General features: G+C 43.8%; 1 protein-coding gene across 5 annotated transcripts in view; it reads right to left on the bottom strand.

The window, feature by feature from the left end:
* Nucleotides 1–27,765, bottom strand: part of KCNAB1 (potassium voltage-gated channel subfamily A regulatory beta subunit 1) — a gene marked incomplete at both ends in the record, with an annotated part of 333,646 nt that overhangs the window by 61,011 nt on the left and 244,870 nt on the right. For all 5 annotated transcript variants that reach the window (XM_080696894.1, XM_080696897.1, XM_080696895.1 and 2 more), the window contains 3 exons: nucleotides 1,301–1,345; nucleotides 2,388–2,467; nucleotides 5,839–5,876. In XM_080696894.1, the coding sequence (XP_080553020.1) occupies nucleotides 1,301–1,345; nucleotides 2,388–2,467; nucleotides 5,839–5,876 (163 nt within the window). The remainder of the gene's footprint in view (nucleotides 1–1,300; nucleotides 1,346–2,387; nucleotides 2,468–5,838; nucleotides 5,877–27,765) is intronic.

Raw genomic sequence — 27,765 nt, 5'->3', positions numbered from 1 at the left:
ACCAACGTTCTGAGTGGGTACTAAAGTATCTTGGGCGGGGGCAGGACTGGGAGGCATGTGAATACTTTTCCTAGTTGAGGTGGAATAGAGTTTTCTCTAAGCACCTTATAATCCCCTGGAGTGGGAGAAGAGAAAGGGGAGGAGAAAGTAGGTCACCACTCCTTTTTTGATCAGACCTTTATAAACGTCTGGTTTTCCATTTCTATAAGGGCCTCTGTTCCTACCAAACATTGATCTCAAAGTGAGAAGAAAGCAGCCCTAAAAATGCAGGGGTTTCAATACCACCCGCAGGATTCCCTTCTAGAGGGGATTCCAACTATATAGGAAAAGACATTAAAAAAAAAAAAAAGACTGAGCTGAGGCCGTCGAAAGTGTCCAACTTTCCTAGACTTAATTTTAGAAAACATACTTACTCTGTAGTGTGTATGTTTTCGTACTACATAGTGGTTAGAAACCAAGCTCTCTGCCTGGTTTTCTCCACTAACCCAATAGCCCTGGTATTTATTTGGCCAGCAGCAGACATCATTCCAGAGCAGATGAGAATTCCTAACATGTCCTGTGATCTTCGCTGGTCTTTGCTGACTCTATACTCTTGCCGGGGTACAGTGACCGCGTGCCCGGCACCACAATGAAGTGCGGGATTGCCACCATCCCTAGAGAGGCCATGGTGGCCCTTGTTACTGCTTGCTTTAACGACAGAAAGTGACAGGATGGGATGGTTAAGCACCCGCCCTCACGTTTCTTGGAGGGCTCCCTCAAGGACAGCAAAAGAGGCACTTTGCTGAATACCCAGGTACTAGGGCTCCCAGGCTCACAGGACAGAGGCTGGCTGACCATGTTCAGACAGGAAAGCTTGGGGGGGTCCGTGCCTAAGGCTTCTTGGTTCAGTGTTTCTTTGTATCCAGAGTTTCTAATAAAGTGAGTGGTGAACATAAATATGTAGGAATAGACAATCAGCTTCCGGCAGCTCACCTCCTTCAAATTACCACCAATAGCAGTCAAAGCCATGGAAATGTCACTTACTCCTATACACAAATATCCCAGGAACGTTCCTGCTTTCTCCTCTCCTCAACCCCACAATTCATTGTGATCAACAGACTAGTCAGTCATTTTTGAGGCACAGGTAATGAACTTGTTGGCATTTATTTCCAAACCACTATAAATCATTTATTTACCAAGAGTTGATTTTTGGGGGCAATCTTTTGAAAAGTCAGGTGTCATACAATTTTATTTTCCCTTCTCTGACATAAAATAAGAAGTTATTTAGAAGGCAAACAAATGGTTATGGTACATACAGTACCTCCATCCTTTCTTCTTGATGATGCTCCCCAGAATCACCTCAGCCCTGGAAGGGGAAACAGACAGTATCTTAGATGCAGTGTCCTGGGATACAGGAGTCACTGTGGTCACCAGAGATGCTCCTCATGTGAGCTCGTAGTGCCGACACAGCCCCCAAAATAGCAGCCGCTCTCGGCTGGTCCCGCCGTCCTGCTGTTTCTGCTTGTGCCTGCAGAATCCTGTTCCAAGGCATTCCAGAAGTACCTGCCAAATCCTAACACCCCGGCAGGAGACCGCCTGCTGTCCCAATGCTAAGACATAGCAGAGACATTTGGCGGTTGTTTCTGAGCCACTGAGCCCGGATATAAATGGCCTGCTTGGTGCAGTCCAGCAGGAGTCAAGGTTTTCCTTCTCACTGCTGAGGAAGGAGTCAGTTGTGACCAGCAAGGACAAAGACACCTCACGCTGTGTAGAGAAAAATGTTGGCTCCCAGGAGACCTTGAGGATAAAGAAAGAACCCATGTGTGGGTTTAGACATCCCCCAGGCCAGGCAGATGCAGTGGTCCCCATGAGACCATCCTAGGATCCAGTGACAAACTTTGTCATAGTAACCAGCCGTAAAGAGACATAACAAGGTGTCCTCTCTGCCCCTAAGTCTGGGTTAGGAGGGCGCCCAGAAGGTACCCCAATTGTCTTCTCTCTTTCCTCTTCCTCCAACCTGGACCTGAGATTGAAGGAACTAAAGCTTTGTCCTGAGGAGTATCTCTGGTGACTGGGTTGATGCAGGGCTGAAGGAATTCAAGATGTGGTTATGGATTAAGGAAATGAGCTTTCAAGGCTGGTTCTGGGCTTGGCTAAGCCACTTGTTTGTTCATTTATTTGTCTAGCTAATATCGAGGGTCTCCGGGCCCGCCACCCTGGCGCCCATCACCTCTGCCCCTTGAAGGCACGTGGCAGCTGCTTTCCAGTCCCACCTTCCTTCAGCCCATTTTTCACATAGGGATGGTGTGGGTGGGCAGACAGGGCCAGAGGCGGTCAACATCCCCAGTTGCAGAGATGGGAAGAGGGCAGGGAAGAATTGGGCCAGGGCGGCATCTCCATCGACTTACTTTCCAGCTGCGTAGACCTCAGCAGTATCAAAGAGATTAACTCCACTTTCATAGGCGATGGTCATCAGCCGCTCAGCTACCTGCAGAGACACAAAGGGGATGAAGAAATAACACCTAGCATGTTCTCCCAGCTCAAGAAGCTGCTTCAGATATTTACATGTTTTTTAGGAGCACCAGCTCTCATGAAATACTCTTTACTTTTCTCTTTTGTTGTGAAAAGAAAAGAAAAAAGGCTCCGGCAGGGGTTGAGGTGAGATGAGAACCTGGACACAGGTGGCAGAGGGCTGAAGGCGGGTCCAGACTGCTTGCCCAGAACAGAGGGTGGACAGATCTGTGCTGGGAAGACCTGGCTTGAAAACATACTCTGCGGCATCTAATCTTTCTGACAAAGAGAGTTGTTTGGGTAATGGGTGATCCATTACCCAAGTCCTTTCTCCAGCCCAATAGGTTCTGGCAGCTAGATGTCTGCTGACCTGAGAGCTTGTGACTTTTTTTGCTGGAGGCTTTGAGGCCCAGGCTGGTGAACTAAGCTCACACAGAGCCGTGACTGCTTAAGACTCCTCTCAGCTGCAGTCCAGCTCAATCGCAGGCACCAGTGAGTGGCTGCTGAATCAACAGAGAGGAGGGTGAGCGCTCTGACTCAGCAGGGACCAGCTTCCCTCCGCTGAGCCTGCAAACAGGGCTCAGAGCACCTTGTTCTATGTCTGTGCTGCCTAACACAGCACGGGTGCCACACCAGAGCAGAGGCATGGCTGCGAACAGTGGCTTAAGCGATGGCTGCGGAGGGATGGTGGTAAAACACCATGGAGAAGTGCTGTTTTTTTTTTTTTTTTCATTTTGCTGAGTGATTTATTAGTCGTCTGAAAAAATTACACACCTCACAAATGGCAGTTGAATTTCCCAGTATGGGTTTTGACCATGGGCTAACGTGCTGCGTTAGCATTTCCCAGGTCAACGACTCTTCTGTGGTTTTGAAAATTGGCCTATCAAGAAAATTGTTAGGCTGGCAAAATGGGATCCACACCGATCCTTAGCATAATGGTAACAGAAAGTCATTGCTGCTTTTAATTTGCTACCATTACAATGGTGATCCTAACCAGAGGTTAAAAGTTAAGAGGCATATAGCTTTTCCTATTATGACTACCTTGTGTTTTATTTATTTATTTATTTTTGGTGGTACTAGGAGTGGAAATCAGAGGCTTTCTACCTCTGGGCTATACTCCCAGACTTTTTTTTAATATTTTATTTGGAAACAGGGTCTCACTAAGTTGCTGAAAGCCTCACTAAGTAGCTGAGGCTGGCTTCGAACCCGTGCGATCTTCCTGTCTCAGCCTTCCAAGCGCAAGAATTACAAGTGTGTGCCACCACGCCTGGCTTACCTTGTGTTTTAGAAATTCTTGTGCCTGAGTGGTATATTATCCTTGTGCCATGGCATTTGACATATTGGTGAATTATTATTGGGAAAGGTAGACAATTGTATTTTATCTATAGAGAAATCTTAAGATGGGATGGAGAATTCTGGATGGATGTGGGATTAACTGCTGGTGGAGATGCTCCCGGATGGATCCTGAAGACCTCGATTTTAAGGTGGGCCTGGGGAGCTGGCTCTTTACAGGGAGCAGATGCTATGATGGCAGAGCCAGGAGTAGGGGTATGGCACTTAGAGTTGGCCCTGCTGCTCTGAAAGGGAAGACGTTTTTGCCTCTTCCCTCTGGGCACCACAACAGGCGGTAGGTAATACATGTGGTAGAGACAGTTGGCTGTCAACTTCAGACCTTCCTCCTGCTTGCTGCCTATAGATCTGACTTACAGCTTTCAGCCTGTGTTCCCTTCCTGTGGATCCAGCTCTGTGCCTCCACACACTCCTACCTGATGCCATCGCAGATCTTGCAGGAGACTGTGATGTGCTGCCCAGGGCCTCCTTCGGGATGGAAGGGCTTATCCTCTGCTGCTGGAAATGTTGCCATCAAATGGTCTTCAGCTGTCAGCCCTCTCTAAAAATCGTACTTGGCTAGAGTCACCTTGCCCAAGGTCAGACCTGCTTCCAGGTCAGCCTCAGTCCAGTGAGGTCAGTACAGGGATATAAAGGCTCAGTCCTTTTGCCCCACCTTGGGACAACTTTGGGACCATTTCAGCTTCAGAGCTTCTTATGGGGCTGGCTGGTCACTGTGGGACTGCATCATGCCATCTTCTCTGCCTGGCCCTACTTCCTGCTCTGCACTGAACCAATCCAAAGAGTACTTCCAAGTGACCGTCTGGCATGCAGAGTCTGTTTTGCACGAATCAAGCCCTTTTGGGTGACTTGTGCTTATTACTGGGAGCAGGCACTTGGACAGTGATCTCTCGCCTACTGGGGACATTAGGAACTGTGCGGAGAAGTCTCCACTGCCCCAAGCTTCTGCGTAGGAACAGTACTGTAGTAAAAACTGCCTCAGTAAAAGGCTTGTTCTGGGCCGGGCACTTTAAGGCACCATCTCATTAATCTTAACTGGGTCCTGCTGAGTGGAGGTTCCTATTGACAGTGGCATCTGTTCGTAAATGCAAGTGTTAGTAGACTGAGTTAGTCGATGGCAGAGTAGGATGGGATCCCACTGAGCACACCTGCTCAGATTCACTGCCCCGACCCCTCTGTGGTCTTGTAGGTTTGTGTTGAAGGATCAGAGGGCCCGGAGGGTGTGATCTGCAGGAGGGTTGCTATTCAATACCCACCCATGCACCTCACTTTGGCTAGGGAGGTATTCCTTAAAGCCAGAGACAAAAATGTCATTTTGGCAAGCACTGTTTTGAGCGTGTGAACAATGATCTAAAGAAATTTTAGAGCAAATATAATAAATTATAGCCTCCATTTGTCAAGATCCTGCTCTCTGCCAGTCAGAACTGCAGGAATGTCTGATGTGCAGAATGAGCTAATCCTTTCGATAGACTTTAGGGTCGGGATTATTACCCCACTTTGCATAGGAGAAACTGAGGTCCAGAGAGTTGGATTAAGTTGCCAAATCAGGGTGGCTGACTGGCCCGGCTTGCTCAGGACTATGTTTCTGTCATGTGGGTGCTTCAGTGCTAAAGCTGAGAAAATCCTGGGCAAACCAGGACCCACTGGACATCCCAGTTGGGGCAAAGAATGAATGAATGAATGAATGAATAAGTGCAACAAGAGCAATGTAATCTTTCCATAAAGTAACTAATATTAATTCTAAATAGTTTCATTCTCTAACCACTGAACCCACACATACAATAGATTGACAGTCTCAAAGGTTATTAATAGTCAAAATGTAAAAAATGCGAGAAGTAAGATAAAACTGAGGATAACCTCTGAGTCAGCCTTAACCATTTCCTGTGATGTAAACCTTGTCCCCATACAGTGTCAGAACCCCCGGAAGAGTGCTCTTATTGTACAGCTCTCTCAAAAATTTTCTTTTCATCAACAGAGTTGAAAGTAAAAGTAACTTACCTCATCTGAAATCTGACCTCCAAATGTCACCCATGTTCCTAGAAAAGATTAAACATTTGCACATTATTCATAGACATTTTTTAAAATATTGTGCACAATAAGAAGAAACGCTTACAGCAGGGCTATCCCAATAATGCACAGTCGGTCACAAAGGAGTCTGGCCCCGGGGCCCGGGATCCAGGGCTGTCCAGTCTCCTTCCAGGGACTCTGCAAGCCTCCGGAAGATGGCGTCTTCTCTTCACTCAAAGCAATTGCATATGCTTATGAAAGTCCTGTTCTGAAAGTTCCCTTTTCTGCTACAGGCCCTGGTGCACAGAAGGCAGTGCTGTCAGGCCCCACTTTGACCACATCCCCATTCCGGCTCTCACTTGGCTAAAAAGGCTTTGAGCGGGAATCTGCCCTTCCTTGTCACTAACAAAACAGGGCTCTGTTTATTTCCTGTAATCTCTCAGACGTCCTTCTGGTCTCCACTTATGAGACATATGATGTGACACTCATGCCCCTTCTGTGGTATGACCTGCTCCCCCAGAATGGAACTCTCCCCGGGGTTGAGTCAGAGGGGGCAGATCTGGAGGAGGATGGGGAAGGAGGAAACCAGCAGCGAAGATTTGCCTGTGTGAAGCAAGAGAAGGCAGCCAGGTCCCATGCACCTCATTCCCTCTCTTCCTGCTTTACCCACTTAAAAAATACTTTTATTAATAGCGCATTGTAACTATACACTACAGTGAGCTTCAAAGTGGTACAAACACAGGTGCGCACAGCACGTGGCATATTTCCTTCCTCATGCACGGCCTTGAGCCCCGATTACATGCAGGCAAAGCCACTGCCCCCTGCGCTGGGGACAGGAGCAGGCGGCAACTTTCCCACCTGCCAGGGGTTCCCAGTTCCCAGTCCCTCCTTGCAAGTGCTCTGATCAAGGCTGATGGATGCAGGGCAGCAGGGGAGGGCGTGCTCTGGCCGGACTGGAGGGCCTCTCAAGACTTCCTATAGGAGGGACACCTTGGAGGCGTCTCAGGAGTTAAGTGAGTGAAGACTGGAGGGGTGGGTGTTTTGGGCAGCAGAAGGATGGGCAGGGTGAGGGGGAGCTACGGGGCTCTTAGGCCAAGTGATGAAGGCAGGGAGCAGGGTGTGGGTGGGGGAGCGCCAAGAAAAGCTGTTGGATGCTTCTATTTTACAGTCATAATGGTCATAACTAGCACCATAGAATATCTTCTAAATCCCAGACTCTGTAGGCTAAGAAATTTTCCTCTAATCATTCTGACAAACTTACAAGGGAATTTAGTTATTAATTTTATTATTTTTAAAAATGTTTTTCAAGGGGAGTCTAACATTTCCCCAACCCCACTCGGATGCTAGGGCTTCCCACACGTGCCCGGCTTCCAGGCTGCCGTCCTTTAAACCACCTGTGCTGCTCCATGGGAATATCTCCAAATTAACTACAACGTTTGGGTCTTGTACTCCACAAAGCATGTTGATGTAATTTTACCTTTTCTCTTAGTTACTAGAGAATAAAAACAAAGGTAGGGCATAAAGTAATTTGGCAGCTGGGGGGTACAGAGTGCTTGCCTAGTATGTGTGAGGCCTTGGGTTCCATCCCCAGTACCACACAACCAAAACAAATAGCTTTAATTTTAATTCTATATCTCTGTTAAGCTCTACATCTCAAGAGATTGCAAAAAAAAAAAAAGGGTGGGCTATTTTGGGGCTTGTTTCGTTTAACCAAAGTGGAGGTGATCCATTTGGCATTTTAATACATTTTTTAATTAGTTACTAGCTTTAAACACTTAAAGACACCGGGCGTGGTGGTGCACGCTTGTAATCCCAGTGCTTGGGAGGCTGAGACAGGAGGATCGCATGGTTTCGAAGCCAGCCTCAGCTACTTATTAGGGCTCTCAGCAACTTACTAAGACCCTGTTTCCAAATAAAGTATAAAAAATAGGTCTGGGAGTAGAGCCTGGAGGTAGAAAAGCCCCTGGGTTCTGTCCCCAGTACCTAAATAAATAAATAAATAAATAAACAAACACTTAGAATATTTTGCTTAAAATTTTTTTTTTAATTTCCATCTGGCATGGTGGTGCACACTTGTAATCCCAGGATTTGGGAGGCTGAGACAGGAGGATCACAGGTTCACAGACAGCCTCAGCTACTTAGTGAGGCCCTTTGCAATTCAGTGAGACCTTGTTTCAAAATAAAGAATAAAAAATAGGGTTGATGGTATAGCTCAGAAGTAGAATGTCTCTGAGTTCCATCCCCAGTACCGCAAAAAAATTTTTTTTAATTTCTATCTTTTCTTGACAGCAGAGGGTCAGTGCCTGTGCAAGGTGGACATGCCTGTGTCTGGGGGATCAGAGCAGTGTGTGAAGGGCTGTGCCCTCCCGGTTAGTTAAAGCCCCTCACATCTTCCTGCTATAATTCCTAACACTGAAATCAAGTGGCAATTATTTTACTGCCATATGTTTATTGCCACTTTTTTTAACTGTAAAGTTAAAAGGAAGATGAATTTGCACATCTCCTAAAAAATAGAAGTATCTTAAGGGAAAAAAAAAGGAGTGCACTTTCTCATTGTTGGATGGGAAAAAGTACCCAAACAAAGAACGTTTGCACAGAAAAATTACATCTAATGGCACCACAATAAAACCAGCCATGACTGGTACACAGAAAAGACGGGAGTTGCAAAGTTAATGGACTGAAGAAATGGCAAGTGTTTGTTTTTGAATGGGAATGAAATAAGTGAGCTGCTGTGAAATGCGGCTCTCATTAAGTGAAAAAATTGCCTGGGCGTCAAAACCTTTTTGCAGACAGCACATTTATGAGAGAGTCTCTTTTGAGTTCTGCAAAAATTATGTGTCCAGAGCATAAGCACATATTTGCAAATGTTAGTCTAACCAGCGACTTTGCAGCCCAGCCGGTTAAAAATATGGTTGAGAGCTTTCAGGACAAGTTAAATTATTGGTGGCATTTTCTATAGCAGCAGAAGAGAACCCAGATATAAATAACAGTGCATTCACTGTATTTATTTGTGATCTGGTAAGAATTTTGAAGGAGGCAAAGAATTTTTGGATGAGAAGCCCAGGAAAGGGATCAAGAAACAGCTTACTTTGTGGGATAAAAAAAAAAGTTTTAGATCTTTTAGGAGTAAAATCTCTGAATTCACGAAGTTATTACTATAGGTGGTGCTCTCAGAATGGGTGTGGGCTGTCAAGCTGCAGACCAGAGACAGCACTATTTTGTAAGAACACTGTACCTAAGCCCACTGATTTCCTTGTTTATCAGGAATTGCTTTGGGATACAGACCTGAAGTGGACAAGCCATGAATTCAGTTAATAGTACCACAACTTAGCCATTCTTCTGTCTTCAAGCAAAATCAGGTCAGCGTTTGCTGAATGAATTTGTGGTTTACTTGTGCTGTGCTTGCTGAAGAGGCTTTTTAACTGTTCATGTCATCAATAGGAATAATATTCCTACCTTTATAGCACTCTGTATCTAACTCATCTGTATCTTTTTTTGTATGGGTGGTACTGAGGATTGAACTCAGAGACATTTTATTTACAAACTACATTCCCAGAACCATTTTTTTTTTTTTTTGGTGGCACTGGGGTTGCTGGAAGCCTTTCTACCTCCGGGCTACACTCCCAGATCTATTTTATACTTTTTATTTTTGGAAACAGGGTCTCCTAAGCCAGCGCGGCTGGCTTCGAACCTGAGCGATCCTCCTGTCTCCGCCTCTCAAGCGCGGGGATTACAAGCGTGTGCCACCACGCCTGGCCCATTTTTTTTTTTTAAATTAGGAAACAGAGTGTTGCTAAATTCCTGAGGTCTTTGCTAAATTGCTGAGGTTGGCCTCAAACCTGCGATCATCCTGTCTCAGCCTCCCAAGTAGTGGAACCACAGGATTGTACCATCATTCCTGGTGTCTTTTAAATATTTGTTTACAGTGGAATTCATAAATGCAGATGTGCCTCAGCTTACAAAAGGGTTATTTCCTGAAAAATTCAATCCGTAATTTGAAAATATTATAAGTAAAAATGCATCTAATACACCTACCTGCCATATATCATAGCTTAGCAACATGGTGCCCGATAGAGTATTGGTGGCTGTCCTGTTCTTTGTGATTGTGAAGCTGCCTGAGAGCTTTGGTTTCTGGTCACTGCTCAGTATCACCAGAGTATTATATTGCAAATTGCTAGCCCAGGAAAAAGCTGAAATTTAAAATTTGAAGTATGGGGCTGTGGATGAAAAGTATAGAACAGAAATAGGTTCATATTAGATGGTTGGTGAGGGTTAAATTGAATTGCTATTTATTTATTTATTATTTATTTTGTGGTACAGGGTATTGAACCCAGGAGCATTCTGCTTCTGAGCTGTACCTTCAGGCCCCTCCCTATTTTTTTTGCAGTACTAGGGGTGGAACCCAGGGGCTATACCCGCAGCCCTATTTTTTATTCTTTATTTTGAAACAGGGTCTCACTGAGTTGCAAAGGGCCTCACTAAGTAGCTGAGGATGTCTGCAAACCTCTATCTTCCTGCCTCAGCCTCCCAAATGCTGAGATTACAAGTGTGCGCCACCACGCCCAGCTTCCCTCAGCCCTTTTTATTTTTTATTTTGAGATAGAGTTTCTTGAAGTTGCTAAGAGCCTTGCTACATTGCTGAGGCTGGCGTCAAACCTGTGATCTTCCTGTCTCAGCTTTCCAAGTACTGGGATTATCAGTGTGTGCCACTATGTCTGGCTTGAATTGTCCTTTTGACTGTCATTAATCTTTATTCTTTAGTTTGAAACAAGGTGTTACTGAGTTGCTGAGGGCCTCACTAAGTAACTGAGGCTGTCTGCAAACCTGATCCTCTTATCTCAGATTTCCAAATGCTGGTAGTACACCACTGAGAGCCAATATCCAGAATATACAAAGAGCTCAAAAGACTACACTAGCAAAACAAATAACCCTATCAAGAAATGGGCAACTGAACTGAATAGACACTTCACAAAAGAAGAGATAAAAATGGCCAATAGATACACGAAGAGATGTTCAACATCATTAGCCATCAGGGAGATGCAAATCAAAGCTATGCTGAGATTCCATCAGAGATTCTCCACTCTGAGTGACAAGCATAAAGAACTCAAATAACAACAAATGCTGGCGAGGATGTGGGGAAAGAGGAACTCTCTTATACTGTTGGGTGGGTGTGCAAACTAGTTCAGCTGTTATGGAGATCAGTGTGAAGATTCCTTAGAAAACTGGAAATGGATCCACCATATGATCTGGCTATACCACTCCTGGGTATCTTTTCAAAGGGGTTGAAATCAGAGAACTACAGTAACATAAGGATACCCATGTTCATAGCAGCACAATCTGTAATAGCCCAAATATGGAACCAACCTAGGTTTCCATCAACAGATGAATGTATTGCAAAATTATAGGAAATACACACAATGGAATTCTACTCAGCAATAAAGAAGAACAAAATCATGTCATTTGCAAGAAGACGGAAAGACCTGGAGAACATTATGTTAAGTGAGATCAGCCAAACAGAAAGAGAAGGGACATATGTTTTCTCTAATATGCTCAAACTAGGGAGTATTAGGAATACCAGAGGGACTCCAGATAATGGAGGGGAACCTCATCAAAGCTAGAATGGAAACATAGGAGAGGAAGAAGGCTGAGGTTGTTTAATGAAGGAGCTATATCCAAATTTGTGTAAAATATAAATATAGCATGGTTAACCTGGACACCCATTATTGAGAGGGGGAAAGGGGAAGGAGGGAGGGTACCAAGCATAGTCTGAATGTATGCCATTTTCAATATGTTCCACATAAAAATAAAAACAAAACAAGTGTGTGCCACCACGCCTGGCTCTGTTATTAATCTTTACTTTTATTTTTATTTATTTATTTTTATTTATTTATTTTTTTGGTGGTACTGGGGTTCCTGGAAGCCTTTCTACCTCTGGGCTACACGCCCAGACCTATTTTTACTTGGAAACAGGGTCTCCTAAGCCAGCGCGCACGGCTGGCTTCGAACCTGCACGATCCTCCTGTCTCTGCCTCTCAAGCACGGGGATTACAAGCGTGCGCCACCACGCCCGGCTGTTATTAATCTTTAAAGCATTGGGATAATCTCCAAACAAATGTATTTCAATTGGTAGAGAAACGAATAATGCTCTTCAGTGATCCTCGCTTCTGCTGGTCTCAAGATGGTTGTGACGTGTCTCCTGGTCCCTGGTCACCCAGCCATGCCCTGTTCCTGGAGAAGGGCCAGGGGATGGTTCTCTGGCTGCAAGGCCTCCAGCAAGGAGGGCGTGGGCGACTCAGCTTAGGCAGAAACTCGGACCACCCTGGGGAAAAGTGTCACAAATATGATGTGTTCCTTCTTGCTGTTGAGGGAGGGCTGGTGGCCCGCAGGACAGGAGACGGGAACCCTTCTGCTGTGGTTTTATTCTCCACCATGCCCTCTCCAGAAGAGCCCAGGCAGTTCATTAGTTAACATGATTCCTGAAACCCCTCTCTGAATATGTGCTTAGTCCTCTTTCTTCCTCTAATGAGAGCATGTCTCCCTGAGATGCAGGATGGCGTATGATTGCACTGTGAAATCTCCAATTAGTGGGATGGGACTTCAGAGATGACTTCACCACTCTGACACCTGTTGTTTCTAAGCTTTTAAAAGCAGAGGGAGTATACAGCCAATCCGTGAACTGTTACTGTGTCTTCTGATGAAACTCCTTCTACCACCCTGGAGCACATGCTTTGAAAATCTCTGATGGATTCTTTGGAATACACCTGCCATAGAAAATGACTGGTGAAACACAAAAAGAAAAGAAGAAAACTGCCTGCTACACACGCACACACGCACAGTCACACACACTCACACACACATGCACACAGAGACACAGGCACCCCGTCTTTGTTAGTTACCTTTTGGTGGCTTGTGGGGTAATTGTTTCTTGTTTATTCACTCAAGAAACATACGTAGCTAAATCACCTCCTTGCTTTGAGCAGGAAAAGGCATTTAGACATTTAGGTGTAATAATGTCCATTGCAAAACTAGAAAATTAACACTGTTAGAGTACTAGTAACTAAACTATAGACCTTTAAAAAAAATTTTTTTTTTTTTTTTGCTGTCCTTTATTCTATTCTGGGAACTTATGTAGGATCCAGCATTGCGTTCCTTCTGAATCTCCCATGACAACCCATGACAGTTCCTCAAGCTTTCTTTGTCTATCATGACCTTGACACTCTTAAGAGTAATGATCAATTACTTAGTAAAATGTTCCTTGATTTAGTTCTGAATCATTTTAACACCGTAGATTTTGTGAGTTCCTTATCTCTCTCATAAGTTGGCTTGCTTATGGCTTGAATATACACTCATATTTACAGCTATGAAGAAGAGAATAAATATATGTAACTGTAATATTTGTTATGTCACAGTTAATATTCCTTTACTCTACTGGGGATGGAACCCAGAGGCAGTCTACCTCTGAGCTATACCCCCAGCACTATTTTTTAATTCTTTATTTTGAAACAGGGTCTCACGGAGCTGCAAAGGGCCTCACTAAGTAGCTTAGGCTGGTCACGAACCACGATCTTCCTGTTTCAGCCTCCAAAATGCCTGACTTATTCAACAATTGTTTACTGAGTTCAATTTTATTCACATGTACTAAATGATCAGGATACAATAGTGAGCGGGACTGGTAATTATTTCCTCCCTCTTGGAACAGATTTATGGGGAAAGACATTATGAAAACTAAGTTAGATATACTGTATTTGAAAATGTAAGCTTCATAAATAAATACAATTAAAATACATAGTATCAGTGGGTGAATGTTATTCAACAATTTTTTTGTGTGTGTGTGGTACTGGGGATGGAACCCAGGGGCATTTCTATGAACAAGAGAGTCATTTCTATGAACATAGAACATATGAAATGTCTGGAGTTGGTCTTGAATTTCAGACAGGGTATGCCAATAAGGCTCACTAAGAAAGTAGCGTTTGAGCCGGGTGAGGTGATGCACGTTTGTAATCCCAGCATTTGGGAGGCTGAGACAGGAGGATTGAGGTTCAAGGTCAGCCTTGAACTTACTACTTAGTGAGGCCCTTTGAAACTCAATGAGACCCTGTTTCATAATAAAGAATAAAAAAATAGGGCTAAGTAAGGGTGTAGTTAGGAGGTAGAATGTCCCTGGGCTCTGGGTCCCATCCATAGTACCTAAAAAAAAAAAGAAAAAGAAAAGAAAAAGAAAGTAGCTTTTGAAAAGTGAAATAGTTCACCCTGTGCCTTGTAGAGGAATAGCACTGCAGGTGGGCCTGGGAAGTGAGGCTTGCTTGGCATGTCCATAGACAAGGAAGCCAGTGTGTCCAGAGGGGAGAAGGTGGGGTACCAGGGTCTTGGGGGCCAGACATGTGGGGTCATCTTAGTCATGGGGAGGACTTGGGAGTGACCGATGATAGGTTTTGGATGGAGAAGTGACACACTCAGGAGCCCTCATCTGTTTTTATTTTTTGTGGTGCTGGGACCTCACCCAGGGCCTCACACATGGGAGGTATGCGCCCCACCCCAGCCCTTGAGCCTCTCTCAGAAAGCACCCTGGTGCTGAGGACAGGCAGAGGCTGAGCAGGTACAACAGGAGGCACCATGGTTGGGTTCTGGCTGGCGCGAGTGAGGGGGCTTGAGTGGCTGCTGTTGGATAGATTTTGAAGGCAAGACAATAGGGTTTGTGGCTTCAAAGAATGTAGGGTGTGAGAGGAGATAAAACTTCTAGAACGCTGGAGTGGGAGGTTGGATAAGACTGAGAGCCAATATGGATTTGCTGATTGTAAGTTTTGTCAACAAGACGTGTTAGTAGAGGCAGGGTTGACCACATGTGGTCATGATTGAGAGGAGTTTCATTTAGAATTATTTAGAGGTTATAACAGGCTAATTCCTCTATTAATTCACTAAAGATTTAAGTGAATCTTAAATCTTGCCCCAGATCTTGCCCACAGTGGGCAAATTAACATGGATAGTATCTTGTTTGCACAGTTACCCTAGAGGGGGGTATAGCAGCAGGCAGGAGAGCCCCCCAAATTGCATATCCAACAGGGAGCAGAGCCTGAGCCCGAGCCAGAGTTAATGTGGCCGCAGGACACTGGTCTTTGGACACCCCTTGAAGTCCCCGAGCCTGCCACTGCCTGAGAAGCGTTTTCTCCTACGGATGCAGGCTGAGCCTTCCACATACTCGCAGGTGCAAATCCTTCTCATCCTCAGGACCCAGAACGGCCCCTCGAGCCAGCCCTGCTAGCCCAGTCCCCAGCACTAGCTCTCAAGTGTCCCCTCCGGCCTGGCTGGATCATGAGGCCACTTGACATCTCTGTTCCATTCATCTCAACCCTGAGAAACCCCTAACCTCCTGACTTCTAGTTTCTTTATACACGAAAGTAGGGCCTTTCAGCATCCCTCTTTCCTGTAATGTCATAGTGGTTGAACTTTGAAGGGAGAAGTCATCTATTCACTTTCCTTCCACTTTGAGAAAACTGCTGTTTCCATACTGACTACGCTGTCCTGTAACTACACAGTATGTTTAGGCCTATGAAATCCCCATCAGGTGGCACCTGTCTGTCCTGAGGGCAGGAGCCACGTTCAAATTATATTTGAATTTTTAGCCATTCAAGTGGAAGCTAGCACATGGTCTGCGCTTAACAATTGTACGGTCAGCGCAGGCTTGTAATCCCAGCGTTTGGGAGACTGAGACAGGAGGATCGCACAGGTTTGAAACCAGCCTCAGGTACTTAGTGAGGCTCTCAGCAACTTAGTGAGACCCTGTTTCCAAATAAAAATATAAACTAGATCTGGGAGTATAGCCTGGAGGTAGAAAGCCCCTCCAGTACTGCAATATATATATATATATATATATATATATATATATATATATATATATATATATATATCAATCACAGGCATAGCCGGGTGTGGTGGTGCACACTTGTAATCCCAGTACTTGGGAGGCTGAGACAGGAGGATTGCAAGTTTGAAGCCAGCCTCAGCAGCTTAGTGAGGCCCTCCGTAACTTAGAGAGACCCTGTTTCCAAATAAAATATAAAATAGGTCTGGGGGTTTAGCTTGGAGGTAGAAGGCCCCTGGGTCTCATTCCCAGGACAACAATAATAAATAAATAAATAAATTATAAAATTGTTGGGCATGGTGGCACATGCTTATAAGTAATCCCAGCATTCGGGAGCCTGAGACAGAAAGATCACAGTTCGCGAACAGCCTCAGCTACTTAGTGAGGCCCTTTGCAACTCAGTGAGACCTTGTTTTAAAGTAAAGAATAAAAAATAGGGGTGGAGGTATAGCTCAGAAGTAGAATGTCCCTGGGTTCCATCCCCAGGACTGCAATAAATAAATAAATAAATAAATAAATAAATACATAAATAATTAATTAAAACACAGGCATTCTATTCTTTTTCTTTCTTTCTTTTCTTTTCTTTTTTTTTTTTTTTGCAGGCCTGGGGATGGAACCCAGGGGCATTTGACCTCCCAGATACACCCCTTGCCCTATTTTTTTTCTGTATTTTGAAACAGGTCTCACCAAGTTGCGGAGAGCCTCACTAAATAGCTGAGGCTGTCCGTGAACCACGATCCTCAGGTCTCAGCCTCCCAAATGCTGGGATTATAAGCATGCCCAAACACGCCCAGCTCCATTCTATTCTAATAAAAAATAAAAAAGGCTCTCTACCCATGAGCATTTGCAGAATGCAGGTTGTCCCTTCCCTATCTTAAATAGGAGGTTTTCAATGTGGCTGCACATTTAAATATCCTTGGGAGCTTCAAATGCTGCTACTGACCTGGTCCTTTATCAGACCCATTAGGTCAGAGTCTTGGGAGTGGAACCCCAGCATGAGTATTTCTCCAAGATCCTCAGGTAATTGCAACTGACACCCTGGTTGAGGAGCCCAGTTCCAGGGTTTTCTCACACTGACAGTACCTCATCTGTCTTCACACCCTGACTTGACTTTCTTGTTCTTGTACAAGTTTAAGTGACATGATAAAAGGTCAAATAACTAGAAAGTGACAGAGTAGGGCTGGGATTTAGGTCCAGCAGTCACATCCTCCTGCTTCCTTAGTCCAGCGTACTCTTCTTCCAAGAGAGGGAGATGAGCAAGTTCAAAGCAAAACAAACAAGCCGGGCGCAGTGGTGTACCCCTGTGATCCCGGTACTTGGGAGGCCGAGACAGGAGGATCACAGGTTCACGGCCAGCCTCAGCAACTTAGTGAGTGAGACCCTGTTTCAAAATAAAAAATAAAAAGGGGCTGGGGGTGTAGTTTGGAGGTAGAATGCCCCTGGGTTCAATCCCCAGTACAAAACAACAAACAAACAAACAAACCCAGAAACAAAATTTCTAGAAATATGGCCTGGGGAGAAGCCTCCGGTGATGGGGTTGGGATAGACAGACAGTGTCAGTGGCGAGGGCATGGAGTGGGACTCCTTTCTGCAGGGGAAGGTGGGCGGTCCTGCCACTCACTACAGGGGTGGTGATGGAGATAATAATCCACTCAGGACTTTTAGGAGGATTTGGTGAGATCTGGCAAGTGCTTAATAGCCTCTACAATAGCACTGGTTTTAAGCCCCATCCTCAGCTCCACGAATCGTATGCACGAGAAACTCCCAGGATCCTCACTCAGAGATTTTGATTCTGTGGATTGGAGGTGCAGCCAGGTTATCTGTATATTTAGCAAACACCCCAGGTGACCTGGAGGCCCAAATGGCACATCTGGTGTGGCCACAACAGAGAAGTGGGGCGCAGACCCGTGTCTGACCCCTGGGTGCAGCCAGTGGTGCAGCGCAGTGTCCCCCTGTTCTGGCTGGCACCTGTCAATGTTTTCCACAGAGCCTGGCCTTTATTTTTGGATCCAAGCTGCAGCTCGATCTTTCCTTTTTGGCTTCTCGCTTGTTACTAATGAGCAGCTGGCCAGAGCTAACAAACGTGATCGCAGCTTCGCCGTTTTTTTCTTTTCCCTTCTACTCTGATTTTACCTTTTCTTGCAAGAACCAATGATACCGCCCCGGCTGTCAGGGAGTGAGCGTGGGGTTCTCTCACCTGCACTTTACAAAAAGCTTGAAATAGCAGTAGGCTTGGACAAGGACGTGGTCAAGTGCGTGTAGAATTGAAGCAGACCTTTTGGGCTAGGGAAGTAATCCCATTTACAGGTAAGTAACACACACACACACACACACACATACACACACACACACGCACGCACGCACACACATTTTTAAAGGACTAAATATTATTTAAAACCCTTTCCGCTACTTAGAGTTTCTATATAAGAACACAGCAAAATTGGAAACTACAGCCAAATGAGAAAGACATCCTCATCCTACACCATATGGACGCGCTGTGTTTTTCTAGATTCTTCAGTGCCAGGTGAGTTCTGTCTGTCAGCGACCCTACGGCAACTTGGCAGGGTCCGAAACCCTCCACCTATTCTCCAGCTGAGAGTCAAGGTGGCAGAGAAGTGACTTGCCTCAGACATTTGTTGGCGGGCTGTCCAAAACACAGTCTCTCTGGAGCCCTGTGCTGGTTTCTGGTGACGATATGCCTCACCTCCCCAGCCCACCCCAGTCTCTGCCCAGCCTCTACCTGCACCAGCATGGTAACTTGCCTTAGGAATCTGCCTGGACCTCAAACCCTTAATGATTCCAGCCAGGGCTGGGGGATGGGTGGCAGTGGGGCGTGCTATGATGCGGGGGAGCCTGGGTAGCCTGGTATTGGCAGAGCCGTGGGTTAGGTGGGGCTGAGGGGTGCTGGCTGGGCCTCCCAGAATCCTCATGGAGAGGTGGATCCTGGCCTTCTGAGGACCGTTAGGCTCGAGGCTTTGAAATGTACAGATAGTTAATACTTTCCTTCTCTCTCTCTCTCTCTCTTTCTCTCTCTCTCCCCTTTCTCCCTTCCTTCTGCTTTCCTTCCTTCTTTTCTTTTCTTTCTTTTTCTTGTTCTTTCACTGGGAATTGAACCCAGGGGCATTCTACCTCCAGGTTACACCCCCAGACCTATTTTGTATTATTTATTTTTTTATTTTTTTGGTGGTACTGGGGTTCCTGGAAGCCCTTCTACCTCCAGGCTACACTCCCAGACTTATTTTATATTTGGAAACAGGGTCTCTTAAGCCAGCGAGGCTGGCTCGGAACCAGTGCGATCCTCCTGTCTCCGCCTCCCAAGCACGGGGATTAGAAGCGTGCGCCACCACGCCCGGCTGTATTCTTTATTTTTGAAAGAGTCTCACTAATTCCGAGGGCCTCACTAAGTAGCTGAGGCTGGCTATGAACCTGCAATCTTCCTGTCTCAGCCTCCCGAGTACTGGAATTACAAGCGTGCGCCCCCGTGGTCGGCTTCTTTTTTAAAGATTTTTGTATTCAGGGTCCAAGAGATACTGCTAGCTTCATTTTGTTTTAAGATTTGTTTCTGGAACCGTTATATTGCTTCTTCATCTTCTGCCTTGTACCGTTTATAGACGAGGAAATGGTTTTGGAAATGAGATGAATGAGGGGGACGTGAGGTTTTGAACTTTAGAGGAGGTAGTCTTGTGTTGTAAAGCAGATTACCAGGGGACTGTATGAGCATGACAAAGTAATGAAATTTCAGTATACCAGATCTTCCCCAGAACAAGCACCTTCTCTCTCCTAGCTTGGATGTTAGAATTAATGGTGCCTAATGATTTAAATCCATGGCAGCTTCATCTCCTGACATTTTCTTATCTATGGTATGCCTCCTGGATTGATTGAATAAGCACCTTGCGCCTGTTAGGAACGTTTAAAATAAAACAAAGCCCCCAAATCCTTATGTACATTTTTTTCCTCTATGTATTTTAACTTTTTTGGCTTATGTTATTAAAGTGAATATTATTTGGTAATCAGAAGCAAAATTTATTTTAAACATTTTATGGTGGAAAATCCACTCATAAACAAGGGTTTCAGCAAATGGCAGCTCTTCCATGTGTGTGTGTGTGTGTGTGTGTGTGTGTGTGTGTGTGTGTGTTTTACTAGGGACAGAACCCAGGGGCATTTTATTTTGAAACAGGGTCTAAGTCTCTGAGGGCCTAAGTTGCTGAGGCTGGTTATGAACCTGCGATTCTCCTCTCTCAGCTTTCCAAGTATTTGGGATTATAGACATATGACATTGTGCCTGGCTAGTGTTTAGTTTGTTAGTAATTTGTCCTAACTTTCTTGGTAACAATTTCTTTTATTTTCTTGTACTGACAAATATTAAAAATTATTTCTGGGATTTCCAGGAAGATGGGCACGGAGAAAAGTGGGGTTTATGAGCCCCGCTAACAGCCAATCTCTATTACTACAAAATCAGCGCCTTTCATAGTCAGAAAACACCATCAGCAGAGAAACAAAAAATGTAATTACAAGGGACAGAGAAAAAGAGGGCTGGAAAAACGAGACACCAGAAAGAAACCAGATCACAGTGCTGCAGCTGGAGCCGTGGCGCGGAGTGGTGGGTGCCATCTTTCCTTGAAGCACCAGGCCCCAGAGAGGAGGGGAACTCAGAACGGAGCTCAGAGCCACAGAGGAGATACGCCGGCCTCATGCCCAAGGACGCGGCAGCAGTGCCTTACTGCTGGCGGCAGCGGTGAATTCACTGGACGGCTCCAGACCAGCGCACTCAACAGCCCACCAGGCTCCAGAGAGGAGTGGTGGACAGCGAGCCGAGGTGAGCCGCTGCGGAACAGCCGGGTGGGATTCGGCAGAATTTTAGGCACAGGGAGCATCTAAAGCTCCCAGTGGCTGGGCTGAGCACATTCCGCAGGGACTCAGAGTGGAGCGCAAAACCAGAGAAGAAATACGCCAGCCTCACGGCCGAGGGTGTGGCAGCGGCGCCATATTGCCACTGGCGGCAGCAGCAGTGAATTCACCAAGTCCACTACAGTTCCATCGGCGTACTCAACTACAGTGAGTCAAATTGCGGCCCCTAGAGAAGAAATCTCAGTACAGCACTCCCAGGGACTTGACCCAGTGGGGGAGTGGTGGTGGCAGAGATATCACACCATAGTCACAACTCCACGCAGGAGAACGCCCAATCTGGCACCCCCCATGGTCTAAAGCAGCCTCGATTGACTCCCTGGTCTGAGACTCTGCCATACAACCTAGTAAAGGAGTAGTGGGGACTGAGATACCACAGACTCGAAATCCAGAGCACCTTAAGTGAAGTCTTAGTGACCCAAGGGAAGAACCCAGAGAAGGCACAAACTTCCGAAATCATGGGTAGAGGACTAACAATGGAGCAATGAATGCCCATAACCCCACAACATCAGAACCCGATAAAACAGAAATTCAAAGATTTCTAGAAGATCAAATCAGGAAAATAACTGTAGAAATAATAGAGGTGTTTCGAAAAGAATTCAGAGAGAGCCAAAAAGAGATAAAGGATGCAATTAATGAAGTAAAGGCCTCAATTCAAAGTACAAACAACCGATTAGACCCCATGGAGAATAGAATCTCGCTCTTAGAAGATGATCACTCCAAAAATGAACACATAGTTTCTAATCTAGAAAAAAAAACCGACAGCAGGAATCTGACATTGAAGAAATATGGGCCCATTTTAAGAGAGCTAACCTAAGAATAATTGGAATAGAGGAGGGAAAAGAAGGTGAAACCAAAGGGATCAACAATCTCTTCAAGGAAGTAATAGCAGAAAATTTTCCAAACATAGAGCAACAGGTTGATACACAGGTCCAGGAAACTTATAGAACTCCCTTTAGACAGGATTGGAGAAGAGGATCCCCACGCCACATAATTGTCAAAATGACCAATGTGGAAGCCAAGCAGAGAATCTTAAAGGCAACAAAAACAAAGGGCCAAGTGACATTCAGAGGCAAAACAATTAGAATAACTCCAGACTTCCCAAACCAAGTCATGAGAGCCAGAAGGGCTTGGAGTAACATATTCCAAACTCTGAAAGAAAACAACTTCCAGCCAAAAATTTCCTACCCAGCAAAACTTTCTATCAAATTAGATGGAGAAATAAGAAGCTTCCATGACAAACAGAAACTGAAGGAATTTATGTCTTCAAAACCAGCGCTAGAGAAAATACTCAAAGAGATTAACTACAAAGAAGAATTAGGTAACACACACTAGAACCAGAGAAACAAGATTTTCCATCCAACAGACAACTAAGATTGGTTATCTGTGGAGATTCATTATTTATTTTAGTCTTTTACCTATCTCTAAATTGTATTATTTGCTTTTATTGTTGCTAATTTTTAGGATTTCTAGTTGGAATATTAATATACCTTCAGATATAGCATTTGGAAATATTTTATCCCATTCTATCAGTAACTTTTAACTCTGTCTACAGTGTCTTTGGATATACAATATTTTTTTTTAATTTTTAGGGAATTTGTTTACCCTTCTGTTGCCTGTGCCATTTAAATCATAACCAAGAAATCACTGCCAATTTCAATGTTGTGAGGTTTAATGACCCAGATTTTCTTCTAAAAGTTTATAGTCTTAAGATTTATATTTAGGTCTTTTATCTATTTTGAGTTAATATTTGTATATGGTGTTAGGTAAGGGTCCAATTTTATTCTTTTTCATGTAATTATTATTTTTCAACAATATTTAGTTAAAAGATTAGTATTTCCTCCACCAAATGTTCGTGGAAACCTTGTCAAAAATAACTTGACAATATATGAAAGAATTTATCTCTAGGCTTTTATTTAACTCCAATGGTTTATATATCTGCCTTTATAACGGTACTACACTGTTTTAATTATTGTACCTTTATATGGTTTGAAGTCAGAAAATATATATCTTCTAGCTTTGTTCTTTTTCAAGATTGTTTTGTGTATCTAGAGTCCATATTCCACATTAGGATAGATTTTTTCTGAAAAATAAATAAATAAATGTATGATAGCTTCATTAAAAAAAAAGAAAAGAAAAAAATATTCTCTGGTAAGAAAGAAAGCAAAAAGAAATATTGAAATGCTATCTTTAAGTCATCAAAAGCTTTGTATCAGACAAATGAACTGTAGATGTCAACCACTAAGCCAAGCATGGGAAGGAGGGATGGGGAGGAAACGGGGTGGGGATTGGGTAGGGGTAATTGGGTGATGTGTGCATGTATGTCTACAAGTTTTTTTTTTATCCCATTATGATGTATGAATACAGTGCACCAATAAAAAATAAATTAAAAAATTAAAATAAATAAATAAATTATTTCTTACAACATAGTTTATGGGATACTTAAAATCAATGCATATCACTGATGAGCCTTATGCTCTTCTCTGAAGAACTCTTGAATGTGTAGAGCAGTTATTGCAGATAAAATAACACAGTCAGACAACTATTGTGGGACTCCAGGTCTAAATGCAATCCTGATTCTAAAATTCAAGTATTTTCTTTCTTTTTCTCCTTTCTTTCTTTCTTTCTTTCTTTCTTTCTTTCTTTCTTTCTTTCTTTCTTTCTTTCTCTCTCTTTCTTTCTTTCTTTCTTTCTTTCTTTCTTTCTTTCTTTCTTTCTTTCTTCCTTTCTTTCTGGTTGTACTGGGCTTCCTGGAAGGCCTTCTACCTCCAGGCTATACTCCCAGACCTATTTTTATATTTTTATCGGAAACAGGGTCTTTTAAGCCGTCTCCGCCTCCCAAGCGTGGGGATTACAAGCATGTGCCACCACGCCCGGCTTAAATTCAAATATTTTCAATATCTTCTTCATGTCTTCTTCTAAAATCTGTTAAGCTGGGTGTGGTGGCACATGCTTGTAATCCCAGTGCTTGGGAGGCTGAGACAGGAGGATCGCACAGGTTCGAAGCCAGCCTCAGCTACTGAGTGATGCTCTTAGAAACTTAATGAAACCCTGTTTCCAAATAAAATATGAAATAGGTCTGGGAGTATAGCCCGGAGGTAGAAAAGCCCCTGGTTTCCACCCCCAGTAGCACACACACAGAAAAAAATCTGTTGCCAAGATTTAAAATCCATTTTCCCCTTGTGAATTCTTAGCATAGTTTCTGGAATAGAGTATGTGCTCAAATATATAGTTTTATTTCTTTTTGGATTTATCTTTTGCCTTCCCATAGTGATTGACTATGAATAAGAACTCAGGAAAAACAGTGCTGTCAAGAAGTTTGAAAGTCAATGTGATCTCCTTCACACTTTCTTCTGTCTCTGAAAGTTCATGTCAAATCTTCATCTTTGTGTGAGAATGTGTGTGTGTGTGTGTGTGTGTGTGTGTGTGTGTGTGTGTGTGTGTCTTGGTGAGTTGCTCTACTCCAAACTTAATAATTTGAATAACTGTATGTAAAAACACAATGTGTATTCACAGGGCTGTCAAGATCTGCTAGAAAATAAATTTTAATTTCATGATAAGGCAAAGGAACTTTTTAGGACAAACAAGACAATACATTAAAAGTAGAAGAAAAAAAGAAAATTTTCTCATAAAAATCCTTTCAAATTCTCTTTCATGGGTTGTGAACTTAGTGATGTTTAGGATATTAAATATTATTATGGAAAACTCAAAGTAGGAGTACAAAAGAATTTTTTTACTTTAAGACTAAGACATTTTTGAAAGGTAGAAGGATGAAACTGAGGGAATACACAACTTAGCAAAAGCCTAAAAATAAAAAAATGTTCCCAACATATTACTCTCAAATCAATTCAGTTCTCGTGTTCTCCTGAAGATTTATGAATTTACATGCAAGGATTAGTTTATTTCATCTGTCCTGACAGATACCAACTGTTAATGACTTCTGCCTTTCAGAAAAATCTATAATCTCCTTTTCCTAATGGAAAAATATTTGCTGTGTCAAGTGGATGGGGTATTTTTCAGCACACACACACCAATGTATAGATTATTTTTTCTGTCAAGATTTTGTATTTTATTTATTTAATTGATTGATTGATTGATTTTTTGTGTGTGATGCTGGGTATTGAGCCCAGGGGCATTTTATCTTTGAGTTATACCCCTAGCCCTATTTTACTTTATATTTTCAAACAGGTCTACACTAAGTTGCTAAGGGTCTCTAAGTTGCTGAGGCTGGCCTCAAACCTTCAATCCTCTTATTTCGGCATCCCAAGTACTGTGCTTACCGGCATGTGCCACCATACGTGGCTTATCATAGACTCTTTTATGTACCTACTCTTTGTCAATTTTCTAACTAAAGATAGAGACTTTACCTTTCTAGTAATTAAATGGAGAAATTTAACATGTCAAAGGCGAAAATGAAGCATTCCATCATAAAACTATGTTGATACATCTTTCATCCAAGGAGGTTGCATTTAATTCAAACCCCACAGAGTCATTCTCCTTTAAATAATATTCTACACTGGAAGTTTAATTATGGTACAGGAGAAGCACAGAGTAGCTCCCGGCAGGCCGATGGGCAAGAAGCTTTTATCATGGACCCTGGTGTTCCCAGCCAGGCTGTTAGGTTAGGGTTAGGGTTAGGGTTAGGGTTAGGATCCAGGAGATGGCATTCCAACCACAGAGTCCTGATAGCACATGAATAGAGTGAAATTTCCTGGGATACTACATAGAAAGTTACCCAGACATTTGCTTAACCAGAGATATCAAAGAATATAAATGTTGTCTTTTTATCTCAGCGGTATTTTGGATTGTCCTCAGACACAAAAGCAGGCCTTCCTGAGACATTTTCAAAACTACTAATACCTGGGGATGAGCACTGCATCCCCAGAGACTATATAAAGCCAGGCATGTGGAAGGTACTCATGGAGTGTTTTATGAATGAATGAATTCAAGAACAGCAGAGGAGAAATGATCAGCAGAGAAGCAATGTTCAGTGAGCTCATTTATTGCCTGCTGATCCTCTTTTTATTAATTTATTGCCTGGAAATGAGTTAATCAGGATGAATCCATCTGTGGTTTTTATTTGAGTTAGTGGTCTGGGTATTCACCAGCTGCACATCCCAGTGCACACTGGGAGAACATCTGGAGGGTGTAGGGGAAGTAAGTGGGCATGGATTCACGGAGTCATTAGAGTAGGATAATGCCAGCTTAAGTCAATGATGGCATCAGTTTCTCCTGCTGCCTTCAGGAGTCCTGACTATGGGAAGCCAGGGAGGTGTCCCAAAAAATACTCCCGGGGAGCAGAACTGGCTGCCAATATCTCATCTTGGATCATTTTGTGATTGGCCAAGACCTTAGGAATTGGTTGCTATAAAAAAAATAGAACTTTCTGTTAATTAGTAAAGGGGCACTGACAGGGTGGAGAATGTACCATCAAAGAACCTGTTGTGCACTTGGCAGGAGGTTGGGGGAGAGCTGAAGGTCCCCTCTGAGAGGACAAGATCCTACCTATCTTGTTGGACATGGTCTCTCCAACACCAGAACAGAATTCTGTTTTACATGCCAACTATCTCCCAGGTTCTAGGCAGCACATTATAAAATTATTTCTTTTGTTTTATAACAATCCTGAAAGGTAGATTTTTCCCCCTTTCTTTTCAGATACACCTGAAATGAAGTCCATGGGCAGTGAGTTCCCTTTAAGACTTAGCTCAAGCCTAAAATGGACAATAATACCTACTCTGGAAATTAAGTGAGATGATGATATTACCAACTAACACTATTTTTTTCTTCTTTAGAACCTACATAGTGCCAGGCACTATGATAATGCATTTTACCAACATTAGCTCATTGAAAACTCCTGACCACTCTGACTTGACTTCTTTGGTTGGTATGTGGCTGGGTCAGGAAGTGGACCAAGGCAGCCTGACTCCCTAACTCAGGCTCTTAAAGGTTTCCATTTTGTATGCTGTTGTCCACAGCAGCACTCCACATAGGGGAGCTCAGGACACTTTCCTTTCCTTCTTATCTCCAATGGCATCTCCCCAAGGCATCAGAAGCTCCAGAGAAGATTAATGACTTCTCCAGAGACCTTGGGGAAAGCCAAAGATTAGAACGAATCAGTTCTAATGACACAACCACCTTATCAAACAACCTCAGGAAAACTTATTATTTATTAGGGGTTATTCTCAAGTGACACATAAATCGATCCAAACATTCAAAAAATGCTGCAAAATTTCCAATTTTAATTGGGGACCAAAGCTAAGTCCTGCTACTTGCTTCTTGCACTGGTCAACAACATAGCCACTGAGGAATAAGTAACACAGTTGTGGAGACCTGGCTTCTTTCTGTTCCTAAAAGGGTTTTTGCCTCTGCCTGGTTAGGATGACTTTGGAGGACTGATATACTTTTACAGCAGGATTCTGGCTTAGTTGGTTTGAGGAGAGGCCCATGTATAGGCACCTTTAAAAAGTTACCCCTGTGACTTTGATGGGCAGCCAAAGCTAACAAGATATGGTAGAACTGGACACAGCAACTCCACGAGCTTCCAGGACAGTTGGAAGCCTAAGAGAATCAGAAGACAGTAAGCTCTGGGATGAGCAGGTAAGGAACCAGTTAGCACAAAGGTGCCCTTGTCCCCAAACTGGAGATCATAATGCCTGGCAGGGCCTTCAGCCTGAATACACAGCTACGGAGAGTTTCTTCAAGATCTTCTCTTTGGTGACTTGCCCTTCGTTTTATTAGAACCATTAACCTTCTGCAAAAATCCCTGTGGCAGCGAATGACTGTATTAAAAATAGCTAAGTGGGATGTATAAAAAAAGTATGGAATAAAAAGAATATCAGCAGCCCCGCTTTCTGGGACAGGATTACAGGGGCCAGCTATGGCTGGGTGTATGGGGGATGCAGCGGCTTAACAGAGCCCGTCAGAAAGCAGCATCCAGCCCAGCCCTGGGTGAGAGGCGAGGAGGATGCTCACAAAAGACTGCCCTGATCAAACAGCCAGATTCCCACTAATTTTTCCACATCTGGCTGCACTGAGTCCAGCAATGCTTCCCCCCACGCCCTGAGAAGAGGTGGTCACTTCCTTGTCCGTCTGTCCTGTTTCTGCTTCTCCCACCTCTGCTATTCATTACTGTTTAACTGTGCCCTTCCTTGCTG

Source organism: Muscardinus avellanarius (genome assembly GCF_963383645.1).
Source record: "Muscardinus avellanarius genome assembly, chromosome: 5".
NCBI lineage: Eukaryota > Metazoa > Chordata > Mammalia > Rodentia > Gliridae > Muscardinus > Muscardinus avellanarius.
This window is presented reverse-complemented; position numbering and strand designations above follow the sequence as displayed.